This window comes from Elgaria multicarinata, chromosome 4, assembly GCF_023053635.1.
Source record: "Elgaria multicarinata webbii isolate HBS135686 ecotype San Diego chromosome 4, rElgMul1.1.pri, whole genome shotgun sequence".
Classification (NCBI taxonomy): Eukaryota; Metazoa; Chordata; class Lepidosauria; order Squamata; family Anguidae; genus Elgaria; species Elgaria multicarinata.
In genome coordinates, this window is record NC_086174.1 from 35,501,054 (window position 1) to 35,517,829 (window position 16,776).

The following is a 16,776-nucleotide window of genomic DNA, read 5'->3' on the forward strand; positions in this document are numbered from 1 at the left end:
TAACCTTCGTGTCTAATGTAGTCTGAGTATACAGTCAGACTAATGACTGAAGCCAGGTTATACAATGTCGAGTTTTATAATGGCCCAGTAGATTGAAAGTGTACCCCTTCATTTTCATAGCCACCTTAATGTGAGGGGCTAATCAACTGCAGTTTGATTGGCCCCAGAGGAAGTGGGCCAGCATATAGATCAGGGCTGGGAAGCATTGGGTGGTCAGTTCCCCAGACCCGCTGTGGGCCACCCTCCCACCGACACCCTTGATCTGAAAAAGGGGGGTTGCACTAGCTAATTTTGTCCACTCTAACCATCCATAGTGGTTTGTCAGTGAATTTTGGCAGGGAACCATGACCTTTTCTCCCTCCTCCCCCCCCCCCCACAAATAAGAAGGAAAGAAACAGGTCAATTGTGGCTGGGTGTTGCCCACCCCTGACATAGGTTCTTATCTTCAGCAGCCATGACGAATTGTGACATTAAGCATAAGAATATTGGACCCTGTACACTGGGCAATGTTGTCTTCTTTCCAGTTTTGATCCTTTCTGGTTCACCCTATGTTGGTCCAACCATCACAAAATAGCAAACAAGGGGGAGAGGGAGGAGGCGGGGAGCTCACTCCTGGATCCTAGGTCAGAGAGCTGTCTCCAACCTCAGGCACAGAAACTCAAAGTATCCTATGCTACCTCCCTCTGCCCCAAAGCTGTGAGACACTTAATAGTTATCATTTTTTTAAAAAAATCTGATCTAAATAAAAAGAAATCGACTTTTAAAAATCCTATTTTATCCACCCTGTAATTGACATGGTTGTCCCAACTGGCAAGAGCAAGATTAGCTTTTCTGCAATATCTTAGAAAGACTAGTTAGGGTGGGGGGCATGATAGAGGTGTATAAAATTATGCATGGTGTGGAGAAAGTGGATAGGGGCAGTTTCCCCCTCCCTGTCTCATAGTACTAGACCAGTCCAATGAAGGTCTGCAATGGGAGATTCCAGACAAACAAAAAGAAGTATTTTTTCACACAGCCCATAGTTAAACTTGCACAAGATGTAGTGGTGGCCACCCATTTGGTTGGCTTTAAAATGGGATTATACAAATTCTTGGAAGATGAGGTTATCCATGGCTGCTGTTTATGATGATCATTTATTATCTCCAGATACAGAGGCAGTATGCCTCTGTGTACCAGTTGCTGTAGAACAGGAGGAGGAGGGTGCTACTGCATCTATGTCCTGCTTGTGGGTCTCCCATTGGAGCATCTGGTTGGCCGTTGTGGAAACAGAAAGCTGGACTAGATTGGCCTTTGGTCTGATCCGACATGACTCTTCTTGTGAATTTCTGCTGATTTTCAATACCTTCTTAATACAGTCTTAGGCCATGGCTAGACAGGATCTCGCAATCTGCTAATTGCGAGATCCTCCCCCTAAGTCTACATGTGGGGCGAGACGTCCCAGGAGGAAGACGATGTCACGCCCGCCATTTTGTTTTTGTTTTTTTATTGGAAATGAGTGCAGGAGCACTCCAACAACAAAGGTTGGTGTGTGTGTTTTTAAAAAACAAAGCCTGCTCCCCCCACCCCACCCCGATGGGCACGGAGCTCCTGAAGAGCTCTGTGCCTGGTTCCCGCCTCCTCCCTGTTCCTCGCGAGGAGCCGGGACGAAACCAGGCCAGTCGGCCGCACATCCCACAGTCTTGGGACGAGCCCGAGACCACAGGAAAGATCAGCATTAAAGGGTATGCCAATATCCTGGGGAAAGGGAAGGATCATCCATCCCTGCTCCTGGGATCCCCTGTGCATCATGTGGGCGCACAGGGATGATCCCCAGGGAAATCCCCAGGATATCAGCAGGTCTAGACATGCCCATAGTTTGCTAATACAAGTTTTAACAAAAGCTCTTAAAATCTCATCAAAGTATGCAGTCCGTGGTATCTGGGAGATAAACTCCAATTGGGAGACCAGGGAGATTGAATGTGGCAACATCCCTACCGTAGATGGAAACCGTCTGCTCAATCTGCACCAAGTTTCCACCATTTAAATCTATCGGGATTTTTTTTAAAAAGCAATGACGCAATCTAGTCCGTGTTAAATAACAATGGTACAATGTATTTGTTGTGCTCTCAAAGACAACCTAATGAGAGTAGTTACAAAAACAAAAACAAAAAACCAAACTACCATCAACTTCAGCTACATCTTATCTATAACTGATGCTCTTAAATTGGAATTAATTTATATATCGTAAAAATAACCCCTTCCTTGAACTATCAGGGTGTTAGTTTCTTTGAATTTATTTGTGAAGCTAGTCATTTTTAAAAGTGATAATAGTAATATCTGTATTATTGATTCATATAAGAACATCAGCGTGCATATTACTTTACAGTGTAGAAGAGAAGTTCACAATCTAAAATTTGAAATGTGGGAAAGAACAGGAAGGGAAATGGAGGCAGGGCTAAACCGGGACAGGTATGTGGTTGTTTCCACTGCATGTGCTTAGACATAGACACAAGCTGGATTAAGAAGGGTATGGGAACCAGAGAGCCCAAAAGAAAAGATGGATCTTAAAGAGGGATTTGAAGTAAGAGAAGTGGCATCATGCAGGTGTTCTGGGAGGCAGTTCCAAGCCTAGGGACATAGAAAGCTGCCTTATACCAAGTGAAGTTCTTGGGTCATAAGAACCTAAGAGCTCAAGGGCCCTGCTGGATCAGACCAAGGGCCCATCTAGTCCAGCACATGAGCCAAATAACCAAACGAAAAGAGCAGATCCCTCTACTGCAGTCACATTTTCATTGAACAGTACCACTGCCGGGAAGGGAAAAGAATCTTCCTTTTCAAACACTAGGTTTCAAACATTTTGCCATTGTTGATGTGGCCTCTCTTCCATGTGAGAAGTTCAGGGCAACTTCCCCCACTAAAATAAATAAATAAATGATTTTTTAAAAAATAAAAAATGGGGGCGGGTCTTTTCGGCTAAACCTAGTGAACAGGAGAGTCACATACAAATTCGGATGTGATCACATATTGCTATGAGCTGGGCTTACTCTGGTGCTAACCCACAATGGCAGTCCAATACATTTTGGGAGAGAAGTGTTGGGAAGAGGGCAGCATCTCCCAAAAATGTATTATCATTAAAAGGTCTATGTTTCGGATCATCTGTTTAGCAAGGAAAGGGGCTACGGCCTTCTACCTTATTCTTATCTATCTGGAACAGGCTGTTGATGTTGTCATGTCTATACCAACCTATGGCTGAAGTTCTCTGGGTGGTTTACAACAATTCATAAAATTACAAAATTTTAACACAGAAAAATTAAAATGTGAACAGCTAAAAGCAATTTAAGTCTGTTTATATTGCTACCACGTTTCCATACAAACTCAACTAGATTGGCTGACATTGGACAGGGAAAGGGCCATCGCTCAATGGTGAGACACATGTTTGGCATTTGAAAGGTCCGAGGTTCAATTCTTGGTTATCTCCAGATAGGGATGGGAAAGACTCTTGGCTGAATGCCTGGAGAAATGCTGCAGGTAAGTATAAAATAGACATGGGGTCTTTGTCTCTGTGTTCCTCATGCAACTGGTTTACAAGTAACTCTACCAAAGTCGTCATGGGGTCTGGAATCATTGAGCTGGTTTGCATGACACAGCACAGCTTCATAGAATCATACAATAGCAGAGTTGAAAGGGGCCTACAAGGCCATCGAGTTCAACCCCCTGCTCAATGCAGGAATCCACCCTAAAGCATCCCTGACAGATGGTTGTCCAGCTGCCTCTTGAATGCCTCTAGTGTGGGAGAGCCCACAACCTCCCTAGGTAACTGAATCCATTGTCGTACTGCTCTAACAGTCAGGAAGTTTTTCCTGATGTCCAGCCGGAATCTGGCTTCCTTTAACTTGAGCCCGTTATTCCGTGTCCTGCACTCTGGGAGGATCGAGAAGAGATCCTGGCCCTCCTCTGTGTGGCAACATTTTAAGTATTTGAAGAGTGCTATCATGTCTCCCCTCAAGCTTATCAATGAGCTGTGGTGCCTGAGAGTACCACTTTGCATGGTGCCCACAGAGACCTCCAGTGGTGCCCATTAAGCTCTCCCCTCCCTGCCCCCTTCAAAAAAATTGTTCTAAGAAAACGCTTGGAAAATATTAGGGCAGTCTCCTTTCTGTCCCTCCTTAGCTTCTAGCCTTGCTCTTTCTCTCCCCTCTACTCCTCTGCCTTGCTATTTCTTCTTCCCTCCCAGTCTCTAGCTTTGCTATTTCTCTGCTCCCTTCTTATACCTCTCTAGTTCACTTTTGACTAACCAGGCCCCCATGGTGGCCATTTTGTGACCAGACATGTTTATGATTTGTTTCACAAGGACTTTATAGGTGGAGGGCAACAGCAGTCAAAAACCTAGTGGCTCTACAGGCCAGTAGTTCAGCACCACAAAGGCATTTAGGATAGAGAGAGAACAGCCATGCTGGATGAGGGAGCAGGCAATGGAGGAGGGAAACAAACAACCCAGGGATTGAGAAAACAAACTACTGTTTGTTTAATCATCTGCCAGACAAACCCTGGGTAGGGCAACAAACCGTGGGTTAACTAAACTGGTTGTTAACTTTATGTGCTAACCAGGCCAACCTCTTTTATTCTTTGTCTCTGTGTTCCTTGTGCAACTTGACTCTACTGAAGTCATGGTGGGGACTTGAAAAATTGACCTGGTTTGCATGAGATGGCACAGCTCGTTACAAGTTATTTAAACTACGATGAACTGTGGTGCCTGAGGATGCAACTTTGCATATCCAAACCCTACTTGGGAGTTGTCAGGTTGTGCAAACCTGGCAAACATAGATTCTGTGAGGGTTAACCCGTGCTCTGTTCTAGGATTATGCAAGGGCTGTTTAACCCTCACATAAACCATGCTTACTGGGTTTGCACAACATGACAAACTCCGAGCACAGGATGAATATGCAAAAAGGCAGCCACATGTCCCGCAGCCTCACCATGGATTAAATAATCCACAGTGGACTGTTGTGTCATGTGAACTGGCCCAATGTGAGGGTTTTGAACTAGAGAGAGCTGAGATGCAACCTTCAAGCATGGGTGGCCCTTGCAGCTTCTCACCCACTTTATTTTAAAGGTGGATTGAATTTGGAATGCTATAGAATAATCTCTAAGAATTCTAAACTGTCTAAATGGAACAGTTGAATAAAAGTGAAAAGACTGGTTTATATGATGGTGGTTGTTTTTAAAGAGTATATGGAGAGACCCTGACTTTCTCTCTCTCAGATGAGGGATGCACCTCCCAGAAGGCAAAACTATTGCTGCTTTGAAGGGATGGAAATAAGGAAAAAGCCTGGTTCCAAGTCTACTGCCCACTGTATGAGCCTGTTGTACCCTGACAAGGGAGCATATTTGAGTTAGCCCAGCCTCTACCCTAATCTCCCACCCTTTGTTGCTACCTGACTTAAATCGCACCACATTCTTTGGGCCTGTTCAGACAGCATGCTTAGCTATGGTTAGGCTGCTAACCCTTTTGCAGCAAATGGTTAGTGAGCATGTTTAAACTGTGGTTATGTAGCCACCATGGTTAAGAATGGTTCACACAACATGCTAAGACATGGTTCACATGACACACTAAGCCATAGTGTTTAGCTCACAATGCTTAGCCACCATGGCTTAGTGTGTCATCCAAACAGGGACATAGTGATGTCCAGGCCCGGTCCACAAGAAGATGTTTTGTCTGCAAAGAAAGGAGAATTTTTTGCCTCATGGTGCTCTTTATCCCATCCCATATTCAATTTGCCCAACAACCCTCACAGCTTCTTTTGTTTCTAAAGTCTCTGCCAGCTTTGCCTAGAAAAGCCTTCAGCTCCCTCGGAAGAGCCGGCCTGCTGGCAAACGTCCCGTTGAAGAGAATTCAGCGGTTCATGACCGTTCTAACATTCATGACCATTCTGACACAGTAGCTCAGCCTGTGACTGGGAATGCTTTAGTATTGCTGAAAAATGTCAGCTTAGGCCATTTACAAAACAGATTATATGTATTCTAAAATGCTTTACTATAGAAGCGCCCTTCTAATTTGAACTATTTAATAAGGACTACCATTGTCCTAGCATATAACTTTATATATAAATATACACAGAGATGGGCAGAGGGGTAGGGAAGAGAAGGGAAGAGGACAAATTAAAAGGTTCTTGACTAACACAGCACTTGAAATCCGCTTTAGGACTGTAACCACCTTGCCTCAAAGAAGGAAAATTGTGCAATTGTCTGACGCTGGTCGTCATTGTGCAGCTTACGAAAATTACCTCTTAAATTCCAAAACATATTTCTCCTCCAACAATGGCCTTTAGTGTATGAAACATGGCTAGCCATCTTATGTAATGATTTGGTCGTCAGCAGATCTAGAAAGAGTATTACCTTTATATTTTACACAGTGCATTTGCATTTAACAATGTAAAAAGAAACCACAAGATGGTTAAAAAAAATATATCTCGATCACATAATTTTTATGTTAACAGGAAACAGAAGATCTTTATGCTCAATGAAGTAACTTTCCAGGTGTCCCAATTTTTGTAATAAACAGCAAATTTTCTTTTTAAAAAAATATCAGTGTGCAAAAGGACTTCATTGTATTCCAATGGAAGCATGAAACAGATAAGTTTTGTTCTTTGTACTAATGCTAGGTGATCAAATCGTCTTTGCAGTAGGGTGAAACTGCATTATCGGCAAAGCCCAGGTTTGCCGAGATAATGAGAAGTCAGGTTGGGGGTGTACAACCCCTCTTGCACTTATTTATTTACCCTATATTTCTCTCCCCCCCCCCCCCGCCCCCAGGTCTGTTTTTCTCATAGCTGGGTTCCAAAATCAGAACAAATTGGCCTGGGGTGGGAAGGAGGCATTTGCAGCAGATGATCAGTGGATGTGGAGTTAAGGGACCTTTCCCACTTACCCATTATCCCCTGTATGCTCTTCCACACTAGAGTGGCCAAATGTAAAAGAGGACTACACCTACTGAAATTCCCTCTTCTACCCAACTACTAATGGTGAAGGAGCCCTGGCCTCGTTTGCATCAGCCCACCCTATCATGCTTTACAAGGGAAACATGGTGTCGGACAGGGGTGTTGAACCTCAGGCTTGGAGCCCAGATCTAGCTCATCTGGGGTCCCAATCTGCCTGGCTTTGGGTTCCCAAAGGGCCTCAGCCCCTTCCCCTTTCACCAGGTCTTTTTTTTCTTTCTGCCAGCCTATCATTTGGTGGTTTCTTGACCTTCATGCAATTTCTTCTTTTGTATCTGGTCAAGAGGGCAAGGCTCCTGCAGCTTTAACTGTTGTGATGAAGAGGGAATTTCATCAGGTGCTACATGCATACAAATAACACCGGCTGAAATTTCTTCTTCATGACAACTGTTAAAGATACAGGAACCCTCTCCTCCTTTTCATATGGTCACGCTAACTGTATAGAAACAGTGATATGCCCTTGCTGTATACGAATAGGTTAAAACATCATCTCAAGAGCCAATCCTCACCCATCAATATTTTTTTGCCACTTTCCCAACCCTTTTACCTTCAACAAGCCAGTGAGTGCAGCTGGGTTGCATGCTGACAACCATGTTGAGGGTATGCAGCAGCCTCACTGAGCATGTGCAACGAAATCCAAGATGGCAGCTGCTGTCTTGTGAGATCCACATTTATCATCTGTAGCCCTAGGCTGGCTGTGTTGAAGGTTCCATATATAATATACTAGCTGTACCCTACCACGCGTTGCTGTGGCTCAGTCTGGTTAAATTGAAAAGAAAGAAAAGACAAAGCGGATGTTTCTAATATGTTTAATTTCACAATGCTTGTGGATATACAATATTTTTAGTTGTTCCATTGTCTGTGTAGATATAGAGATTGTCTGGTTTGCCGACTCTAGAACACGCAACATATAATTGTCCATGTGAGAAGCAATCTGTGTCTAGATCTAAACCGCACATTTCTAAAGATTGGCCCTGAGCTTTGTTGATGGTGATTGCAAACGCCAATCGAATCGGGAATTGCAATCTCTTAAATTGAAATGGCATATCTGTTGGAATCATAGGAATGCGAGGAATGAGGACATCTTCACCTTTGAAAGGTCCTGTCAAGATTGTTGCTTCTATGACCTATAAGAGCAAATAGAGAACATGCAAATAGGAGAGGAGGCAGAGGCAGTGGATTGGCCTACTGGTTGGCGATGTCACAATGACCTATAAGAGCAAATAGGAGAGAACATGCAAACAGGAGAGGAGGCAGAGGCAGTGGATTGGCCTACTGGTTGGTTTTTTAAAAAGGATGTTTTTACGGTGAGGAGGTTAGTGGAAACTCCTGGCAGTTACCTTTCTTCAGAACGTGTAACTGTCACAGGTGTGACATCTATATTCACTCAGCCAATTGTGAGAGAACATGCAAATAGGAGAGGAGGCAGAGGCAGTGGATTGGCCTACTGGTTGGCGATGTCACAATGACCTATAAGAGCAAATATGGGAGAACATGCAAATAGGAGAGGAGGCAGAGGCAGTGGATTGGCCTACTGTTTGGTTTTTTAAAAAGGATGTTTTTACGGTGAGGAGGTTAGTGGAAACTCCTGGAAGTTACCTTTCTTCAGAACGTGTAACTGTCACAGGTGTGACATCTATATTCACTCAGCCAATTGCGAGAGTGCATGCAAATAGGAGAGGAGGCAGAGGCAGCGGATTGGCCTACTGGTTGGTGATGTCACAATGATCAGCAGGACTGGTTTTGAGGAGGCCTATTTCTTCGATTTTAAGACAAACCTTTGACCCCATAGAGAACATAGTTACATAACAACGCTCGCGTATTCGAACGCAACGCTGTGTCAAAATTTCAAAGCAATCGGTGAAGAACTTTCGGAGATATAAAAGCATGTTTTTACAGTGAGGAGGTTACTGGAAACTCCTGGCAGTTACCTTTCTTCAGAACGTGTAACTGTCACAGGTGTGACATCTATATTCACTCAGCCAATTGCGAGAGTGCATGCAAATAGGAGAGGAGGCAGAGGCAGCGGATTGGCCTACTGGTTGGCGATATCACAATGACTTATAAGAGCAAATAGGAGAGAACATGCAAATAGGAGAGGAGGCAGAGGCAGTGGATTGGCCTACTGGTTGGCGATGTCACAATGACCTATAAGAGCAAATATGAGAGAACATGCAAATAGGAGAGGAGGCAGAGGCAGTGGATTGGCCTACTGTTTGGTTTTTTAAAAAGGATGTTTTTACGGTGAGGAGGTTAGTGGAAACTCCTGGAAGTTACCTTTCTTCAGAACGTGTAACTGTCACAGGTGTGACATCTATATTCACTCAGCCAATTGCGAGAGTGCATGCAAATAGGAGAGGAGGCAGAGGCAGCGGATTGGCCTACTGGTTGGTGATGTCACAATGATCAGCAGGACTGGTTTTGAGGAGGCCTATTTCTTCGATTTTAAGACAAACCTTTGACCCCATAGAGAACATAGTTACATAACAACGCTCGCGTATTCGAATGCAACGCTGTGTCAAAATTTCAAAGCAATCGGTGAAGAACTTTCGGAGATATAAAAGCATGTTTTTACAGTGAGGAGGTTAGTGGAAACTCCTGGCAGTTACCTTTCTTCAGAACGTGTAACTGTCACAGGTGTGACATCTATATTCACTCAGCCAATTGCGAGAGTGCATGCAAATAGGAGAGGAGGCAGAGGCAGCGGATTGGCCTACTGGTTGGTGATGTCACAATGATCAGCAGGACTGGTTTTGAGGAGGCCTATTTCTTCGATTTTAAGACAAACCTTTGACCCCATAGAGAACATAGTTACATAACAACGCTCGCGTATTCGAACGCAACGCTGTGTCAAAATTTCAAAGCAATCGGTGAAGAACTTTCGGAGATATAAAAGCATGTTTTTACAGTGAGGAGGTTAGTGGAAACTCCTGGCAGTTACCTTTCTTCAGAACGTGTAACTGTCACAGGTGTGACATCTATATTCACTCAGCCAATTGCGAGAGTGCATGCAAATAGGAGAGGAGGCAGAGGCAGCGGATTGGCCTACTGGTTGGTGATGTCACAATGATCAGCAGGACTGGTTTTGAGGAGGCCTATTTCTTCGATTTTAAGACAAACCTTTGACCCCATAGAGAACATAGTTACATAACAACGCTCGCGTATTCGAACGCAACACTGTGTCAAAATTTCAAAGCAATCGGTGAAGAACTTTCGGAGATATAACGACAGTAACGAACGGTCTTTTTCATTTTTATTTATATAGATTGGGTCAGGCGAGTGCCTCACTGGGATAGTTTAGTATGCATTGTACTGCCTTTAAGGGCTTGTATATTATCACCATGTGACATCACAAGGCTTGAAGGCCAAAAACTCTTGAGCAAAGGACACAAGCTGATGCTCCTTCTCACCATTCTTGGCAGTTGGCAATGCTGCTCAGAATATTGTCATAGGCTATCGCCTCACATGCCAAAGATGGGACCTGTCTGGTGGTTCTGCACCTCTTGGCTTCAGATTCATTTCAGAATGAAGACTTCATGGGGGAAGAGTTTACAGAGGGTGTAGATACAATTTATACCAGATTTTCCACCCTAGTGTCTTTCAGATGTTTTGGAAGACACTTCTCAATGGGCCCTTTTGCCTGGAGCTGCTGGGTGTTGCAGTCCAAAACATCTGGGTGGTACCAAGTATGGGAAGGCTGGTTTATACTAAAGCCCCCAAGGTGAAAATGTCAACAAGACAGACAATCTGCTGAGGGGAGAAGTGCCTTAGCATTAAGTTCCGTGCATTTATAAAGCGGGAGAAACTGATGGTGATGCACTTTTTAAAAAAAGTGTGGTGGGCGTAGTTTGAACTGCCTTCTGTGGCATTTGTTTTCAAGATGGCAAGTGGCCATTAAAACTGCTGCAACTAATCTGAAAGTGTCTTGTTGGCCTTCGCCTAGAATCCTTTTCTCTTTTGTCAAATGATCAATAATCATGGAGGAATGTGATCTCGTAAAGTAAATTCTTAATTACAATGAAAAGGCCCTGTGTCATCTGAAGAAATAGCATTTTGGGGCACACTTTCCACCACCCCCTCCCCAATTTTTTAAATCTGTTTGCCATCTCTGTACAATTTATTTATTTATTTAATTACATTTATATACTGCCCCATAGCCGAAGCTCTCTGGGCGGTTTACAAAAGTTAAAAGCAATGAACATTAAAAACAGATATACACAAATTTAAAAGCATAAAAACAATATCTATTTCAATATATATCTATTGAAGATGTTTTGAGAGCAAAACAATATGGGTTCAATTGAGTGCTTTTGTGTTGCAGTGTAGATTCCCCCCCCCCCCAACTTTGCTTTACGCTCATGATCTTGACATTACTTGCTTCAGTTTACTTTTTCTTTATAATGGATGGTGCTGGAGCAGCAAGATATGGGTTCAAAGGAGTGTTTTTGTGTTGTATGGGTCAGACTGCCCCCCCCCCCCGCCCATGCACTTTGTATTCATGACTTTGAAATTACTTGCCTCTTATTATTAACATCTACACTATATACTGCCTTTTCTGCCAAACAGACACCAATTTCAAACCATAAAAATAAAACATTTAAAAATGGTAAAAACACCAAGCTACACATTTTAAAAGGCTGTACTGAAAAGATGTGTCTTTATACCAAGAGAATGGGGCCCAATTGTAGTTCTTGAGGGAGTGCATTCCATTATTTGGGAACAATACAGGAGAAAGGCCTTTCATGTGAGAACCAGGCCTCTACAGGTAAGAGTGCCCTCAAAAGGCCTTTCTTGCAGATCTTAGTACCTGGGCAGGTTCATAGCGAGACAGGCAGTCCTTTAGATAGTCCAGTACTAAGCCGTTTAGGGCTTTAAAGGTTAAACACCTTGGATTGCACCCGGAAAGCAATTGGCAACCAGTTCAGCCATGATATATATGGTCCTGATACTGTGCACTGGTTAGCAGCTTAGCCAATAGAACCTTCCGGACACACTTCAGGAGTAGCCCCACGCAGAGTGCATTACAGTAGTCTAAAAGCTTGGATAGTTTTTCTCAAGGCAGACGCTCTGGGGAAGGGTTGCAGCAGGTTCACCAAGCATAATTGTGCCGACACGTTCCTTGCCACAGACATCACCTGAAGATCCAAGGACAGTGTAGCATCCAGGAGCACTCCCAAGCTATGGACCTGATCCTTCAGGGAGATGCAACCCCTTACAGAATAGGTTGAATCCCAGTTTTGACTCAGTTTTGGAGGAGAAGAGGAAAAAAGAGAAGAAGATGGGGAGGGGAGAGGAGGAGGAGAAAAGAAGGAAGAGAAGGAGAAGAGGAACGAAAAGCACCCCACACACACTTCTGCGTCCTGTAATGATGACCACAGCCGGGCTCTTTATACATTTTGCCCCATTTGGGAGCGTGGCATCGTTAAGAGGGGAATGACTTAGTCCGGATCAAAAATGGCACCAGTAATCCCTGCGGGGAGAAGCCGCCGCTGCGTCGTCGGCATGCGATCCTACCACGTCATTTTGCCGGGGAGGCGAGCAGGCGCGCGCGCGCGCGCACACACACCCGGTGCCGCGGGGAGAACCTTATAAATTCTCCCTCTCCCGGCAAGATCGTGATGTTATCTGCGGGCGAAAGCGGCTCTCTCCTTCGCAAAGCGAGCGGAGGGGCTCCTCGTGGGAGCTCGGAAGGAGCGAAGCGAGGCAACGGGGCAAGGGGAGGGGGAGGGGGAGGAGGAGGAGAGTCAGCCTGGCCGATCGGTGGCTGCCTTTAAAGCCCGGGAGGAAGGAGCCGTGGGCAAAGAGCGGATCACCTCCTCGGGGAGGGAAGTGCCAAGGCGAGAGAGAAAATCCAATCCAATCTCTGCAGTCCACTCATTCATCTAAATAGATAAATACCGAGATACGCGCACACACGCAGAGCACTAGAGGCTTGGAGAAAAGGCAGCTCTGCCTTGTTGGCTGTGCTTGCCCCCACTTTTTTCCCCTTTTCTTTTTTTTTTAATTGTGGGGGAGGAGGAAGAGGAGGGAGCTCCTGGAAAAGTTTTGCAGCCAGAAGTAGCCAGAGAGAGGAGAGGGAGGTTAGCTGGTTGGTTAGTACAAGCAGCAGCAGCAGCAGCAGCAGCTCGCGGGCCACAGGAACGTCAGCTCGGTTCCGATCTCTGCCCACGCCACGGGTGGGGGTGGTCGTGGAGAAGAGAGAACGGTCCTCGGGAGTGGAGGGACCCCGGCGCAGCCGCTTGAAAGCAAGCCGCCCGCCGGTCCCCGGCGCGCCTCGGCTTCTCTCTCCGCGCGTGCACACACGTGGGCGCTTGTCGCCTGGGCTCGTCAGCTGGGCACCAGCCCCTCGGGCAAACCGGGGGGAGCCGCGTGCTGTCTCCGGGAAGGAGGGGGCGGCGCATCCCCCTGGACGGGTTGTCCTCCGACTGCCAGCCGGTGCCATCTCAATATAGAAGCGTGGGAGCTTTGGAGAAGCAGAGCTCCGAGTCTCGGAAGCCCGCGCTTGAAGCGGCAGCAAGTCGGCTCCCCACCCCCCTCCAATCCTTCTCCACGTCGCTTGTTCGACTCTCTAAGAAACTTTTGCATTGGCGTGATTGTTTGTTTTTCCTTCGGGCTTTTGTTATTCATAGATCCTTTTCTTTTTCTTTGGTTTTAAAAAAAGCCTTTGCTATTTGCAGTCTGTTTGTCCTGGTGGAAACGAACTGCTTTCCCCCATTATTAATATTTTTAACTTTTTTTGCTCCCCACCCCAAACAAACGCTTGCAACCTGTTGCATCCCCCTCCCGCTGCTTTTTCAACGACCGTCAACCTGTTGCAGTTTTTAATAGAAAGCGATTCCTGGCTTGAACTCGCCACATCTGTTGCGGCTGCTGTAGCAGCAACGTCGCATCTGTTCGCAGGCTTGCGCCGGGACTCGCCACCCAAATCCGAGCAGTTTGGGTCTATTGCGCTACTGTTTGGTCTGGCGACCTGTTGCCTTTTGTTTTTAAAAGTCTCTACACCTTTGCTTGCACACTTCCACTTCGGGGGCGAAACGAAAATCGAAGGTCTCCTTTTCGGTGCAAGAAGAAAGAGAAGTGTTTTGGTGTTTTGTTTTGTTTTAAATATATAGAAATATCTATTTCTAAAATGCACTGCTATCTTTGGAGCGTCTTCCTCACGCTGGATCTGGTCACTGTGGCCTTTGCCCTGTCTACCTGCAGCACCCTCGATATGGATCAGTTTATGCGTAAGAGGATCGAAGCGATCCGGGGGCAAATCCTGAGCAAACTGAAACTCACCAGCCCTCCGGAAGAGTACCCGGAGCCCGAGGAGGTCCCTCCGGAGGTCATCTCGATCTACAACAGCACCAGGGACCTGCTGCAGGAGAAAGCGAACCACAGAGCAGCCTCTTGCGAAAAGGAAAGGAGCGACGAGGAGTATTACGCGAAAGAGGTTTACAAAATAGACATGATGCCTTACTACCAGTCCGCAAGTAAGTCTCGTCTGTATGTGTGCGCGCGCGTGTATAGGAGAGGGAGAGAGATGGCCTGGCATTGGGCTGCCGGATCATAAAATATAATGGACGGTGTGAGTTTCTGGGAGTCCCTGGCTTGTCTATTCTATGGGGGCGGGAAAACCCCAGGTGGGTGCCTGGCCACTCGGGCTCATAGAAATATCAGGGCGGCACCTAAGAATGTGATCGGTCTTTGTAACCCCTTCGCCCCCCTCTCGTTACAGGGTCGTAAAAATGTAATGCAGAGAGCCTTTTTACAAAAAAATGGAGGGGGGGGAGGGACATTTAAATATTCTGGTCCTGAGAGGTTAGGGTGTGAGGAAACGTGATGACGTAATAACTATCCGTGATGTAGGTCCAGTAATCTGGGATAAGGTATCTCCACCGAGGTTCAGTTAGAGATTGGCTTCCATTTGAGCTCCGTGTTTAGCCTTGGGATGCATGAAATAATAAGGGGTGTCTCTGAGCATCTGCAGAGTGTCTTTCCTTTGCCTGTATGGGACAACCGCCCCCTACAGATCTGAAGTCAAGAGTCAGGGCTTCCAGGGCACCCCTCATTTTGGAAGATAAGCACTGGGAATCACCCTTGAAAATGAGGGACAGCTGGAAAGAGTAGGCTATCACCCACTCGTTTGGCAGCGCCTGGTGCCTCCAAATGCCAGATACACATTCATAAGCCTCCTTATCTGTTCTCATCCTCAGCTTCTCTGTTGTTTATTTTTCAAAGTTTTCCTTTGGGTGGGAACAGTGGCTTTCCAGTCTGTTCTCTCTGGATCCTCTCCACCCCGATTCTTCGCTTCAGCTCACCGTGCTGCTAGCCAGCAATCAGTGTATCTTTCCCCTTTCGTCTTTGGCCAGCACCTGGGTCAACAAACCTCCCACTCGTAGGATTAGTTTAGTTTGCTAAGTGCCCCACCACCACCACCACCAAGTCCTCTCCAGTTCTCTTATCTCCTTCCTATCTCCCATCCATTTGGGAGACTTCATAACTGATCTCTTTCCACTGCCAGTTGTATCTGAACTGACCAGGATTTCATTTCAGAGTACCTTGGATGGTGTGTGTGTGTGTGTGCTGCGTGTGTGTGTGTGTGTGTGTGTGTGTGTGGGAAATTCAAGTCCTGTAAAGTCTCCACCCCAAAACCAAGTTTCCTCTAAAATCCTCTGCTTAAATGGGTACAGCCAAAAAAGATGGGTCCTGGAAGTGTCTCTTTAGATCCTATTTTCAATTTAGTAGTCATTCTCATTTGTGGTGATTTTATTTCCAGGTACAAAATGATACTCCCTTCTTCAGTGTTTTTTTTTTTTTAAAGTCCAGCTTCCTGGACACAGTCTGTGAATGTTTCAGCTGGAACTGATTACGTGCACTCGTTTCTGAAAAATAAATTAGAGCTTGAAGGAGCTGGCTTTGTACCTTGGTCGAGAGCCACCGTGGTCCAGAGACAGAGCATTAGTGTTGGAGGTGGAAGACTTGAATTCAAATCCCAGCTCAGACTTGGACTTGCTGTTTGGCTCTGGCCAAGTGAACTGTCTAGTAGCTGGGCAGAGCAATTATGTGTGTGTCTACTCAGCAATAAGCTCCATTGGGTTCAACCGGACTTTATTCCCAAATAAAAGTGCACAGGGTTGCAGCCTCAGTCTCTACAGCTGTAAAATGGATACATTCACAGTTTTGTTGTCAGCATGAGTTGTATATTAACAGCCCCATATAAGTAAAAACACATGCAAAACAGAGCCCAAATGTAGGTCATTGCTGGAAACATTGTTCGAGGAATAAAATAAGAACGTTGCTACATGCCTAGGCTAAAGCGTATCTCTGTTCCCTGACTTTATTTCATACTCATACTTGGTCTGTCTGTGGAAAGCACGTACCTCTCGTTGCAACGGGTAATGTAGCCATCTTGGTAACTTTACCCTAGACTTTCTAATTGTAGCCTCTTCTGTTTATTTTGAATGCATCAAAGGTGTAGGTCTGGGGCTTGCTGGGGCTTGCTAGCAATAGTCCCAGGATGCCAGCCAAAGATCTCTCTGAACCCCATTTGCTGTGAGCTGCCTCCTTTCTCTTCTTCTTCTTCTTTTTGTTCAATGACAATCTTCGGAAGAGGACACTCTGGCAATCAAAGGGTTTTATTATTGTAATTAAGGCACCATCCAGAACTGCCTGTGATAAATACACTCCACCCTTGTTGCCTCGAGGGAAGGAAGACTTTGCAAAGTGTGCTGGAGCCAAATGGGTATGTGCAAAGCTCTCCAGCGTAATTTGTAGCAATAATACCCAGACGCAGAAGAAGAACTCAAGGCATTTCCAA

General features: G+C 45.6%; 1 protein-coding gene across 1 annotated transcript in view; it reads left to right on the forward strand.

Moving 5' to 3' along the window:
- The first annotated feature begins 14,080 nt into the window (after positions 1 to 14,080).
- Positions 14,081 to 16,776, forward strand: part of TGFB2 (transforming growth factor beta 2) — a 99,361-nt gene continuing 96,665 nt past the window's right edge. Inside the window, exon 1 of the mRNA XM_063124073.1 lies at positions 14,081 to 14,449. Within this exon, the coding sequence (XP_062980143.1) occupies positions 14,104 to 14,449 (346 nt within the window). The 5' untranslated portion in view covers positions 14,081 to 14,103. The remainder of the gene's footprint in view (positions 14,450 to 16,776) is intronic.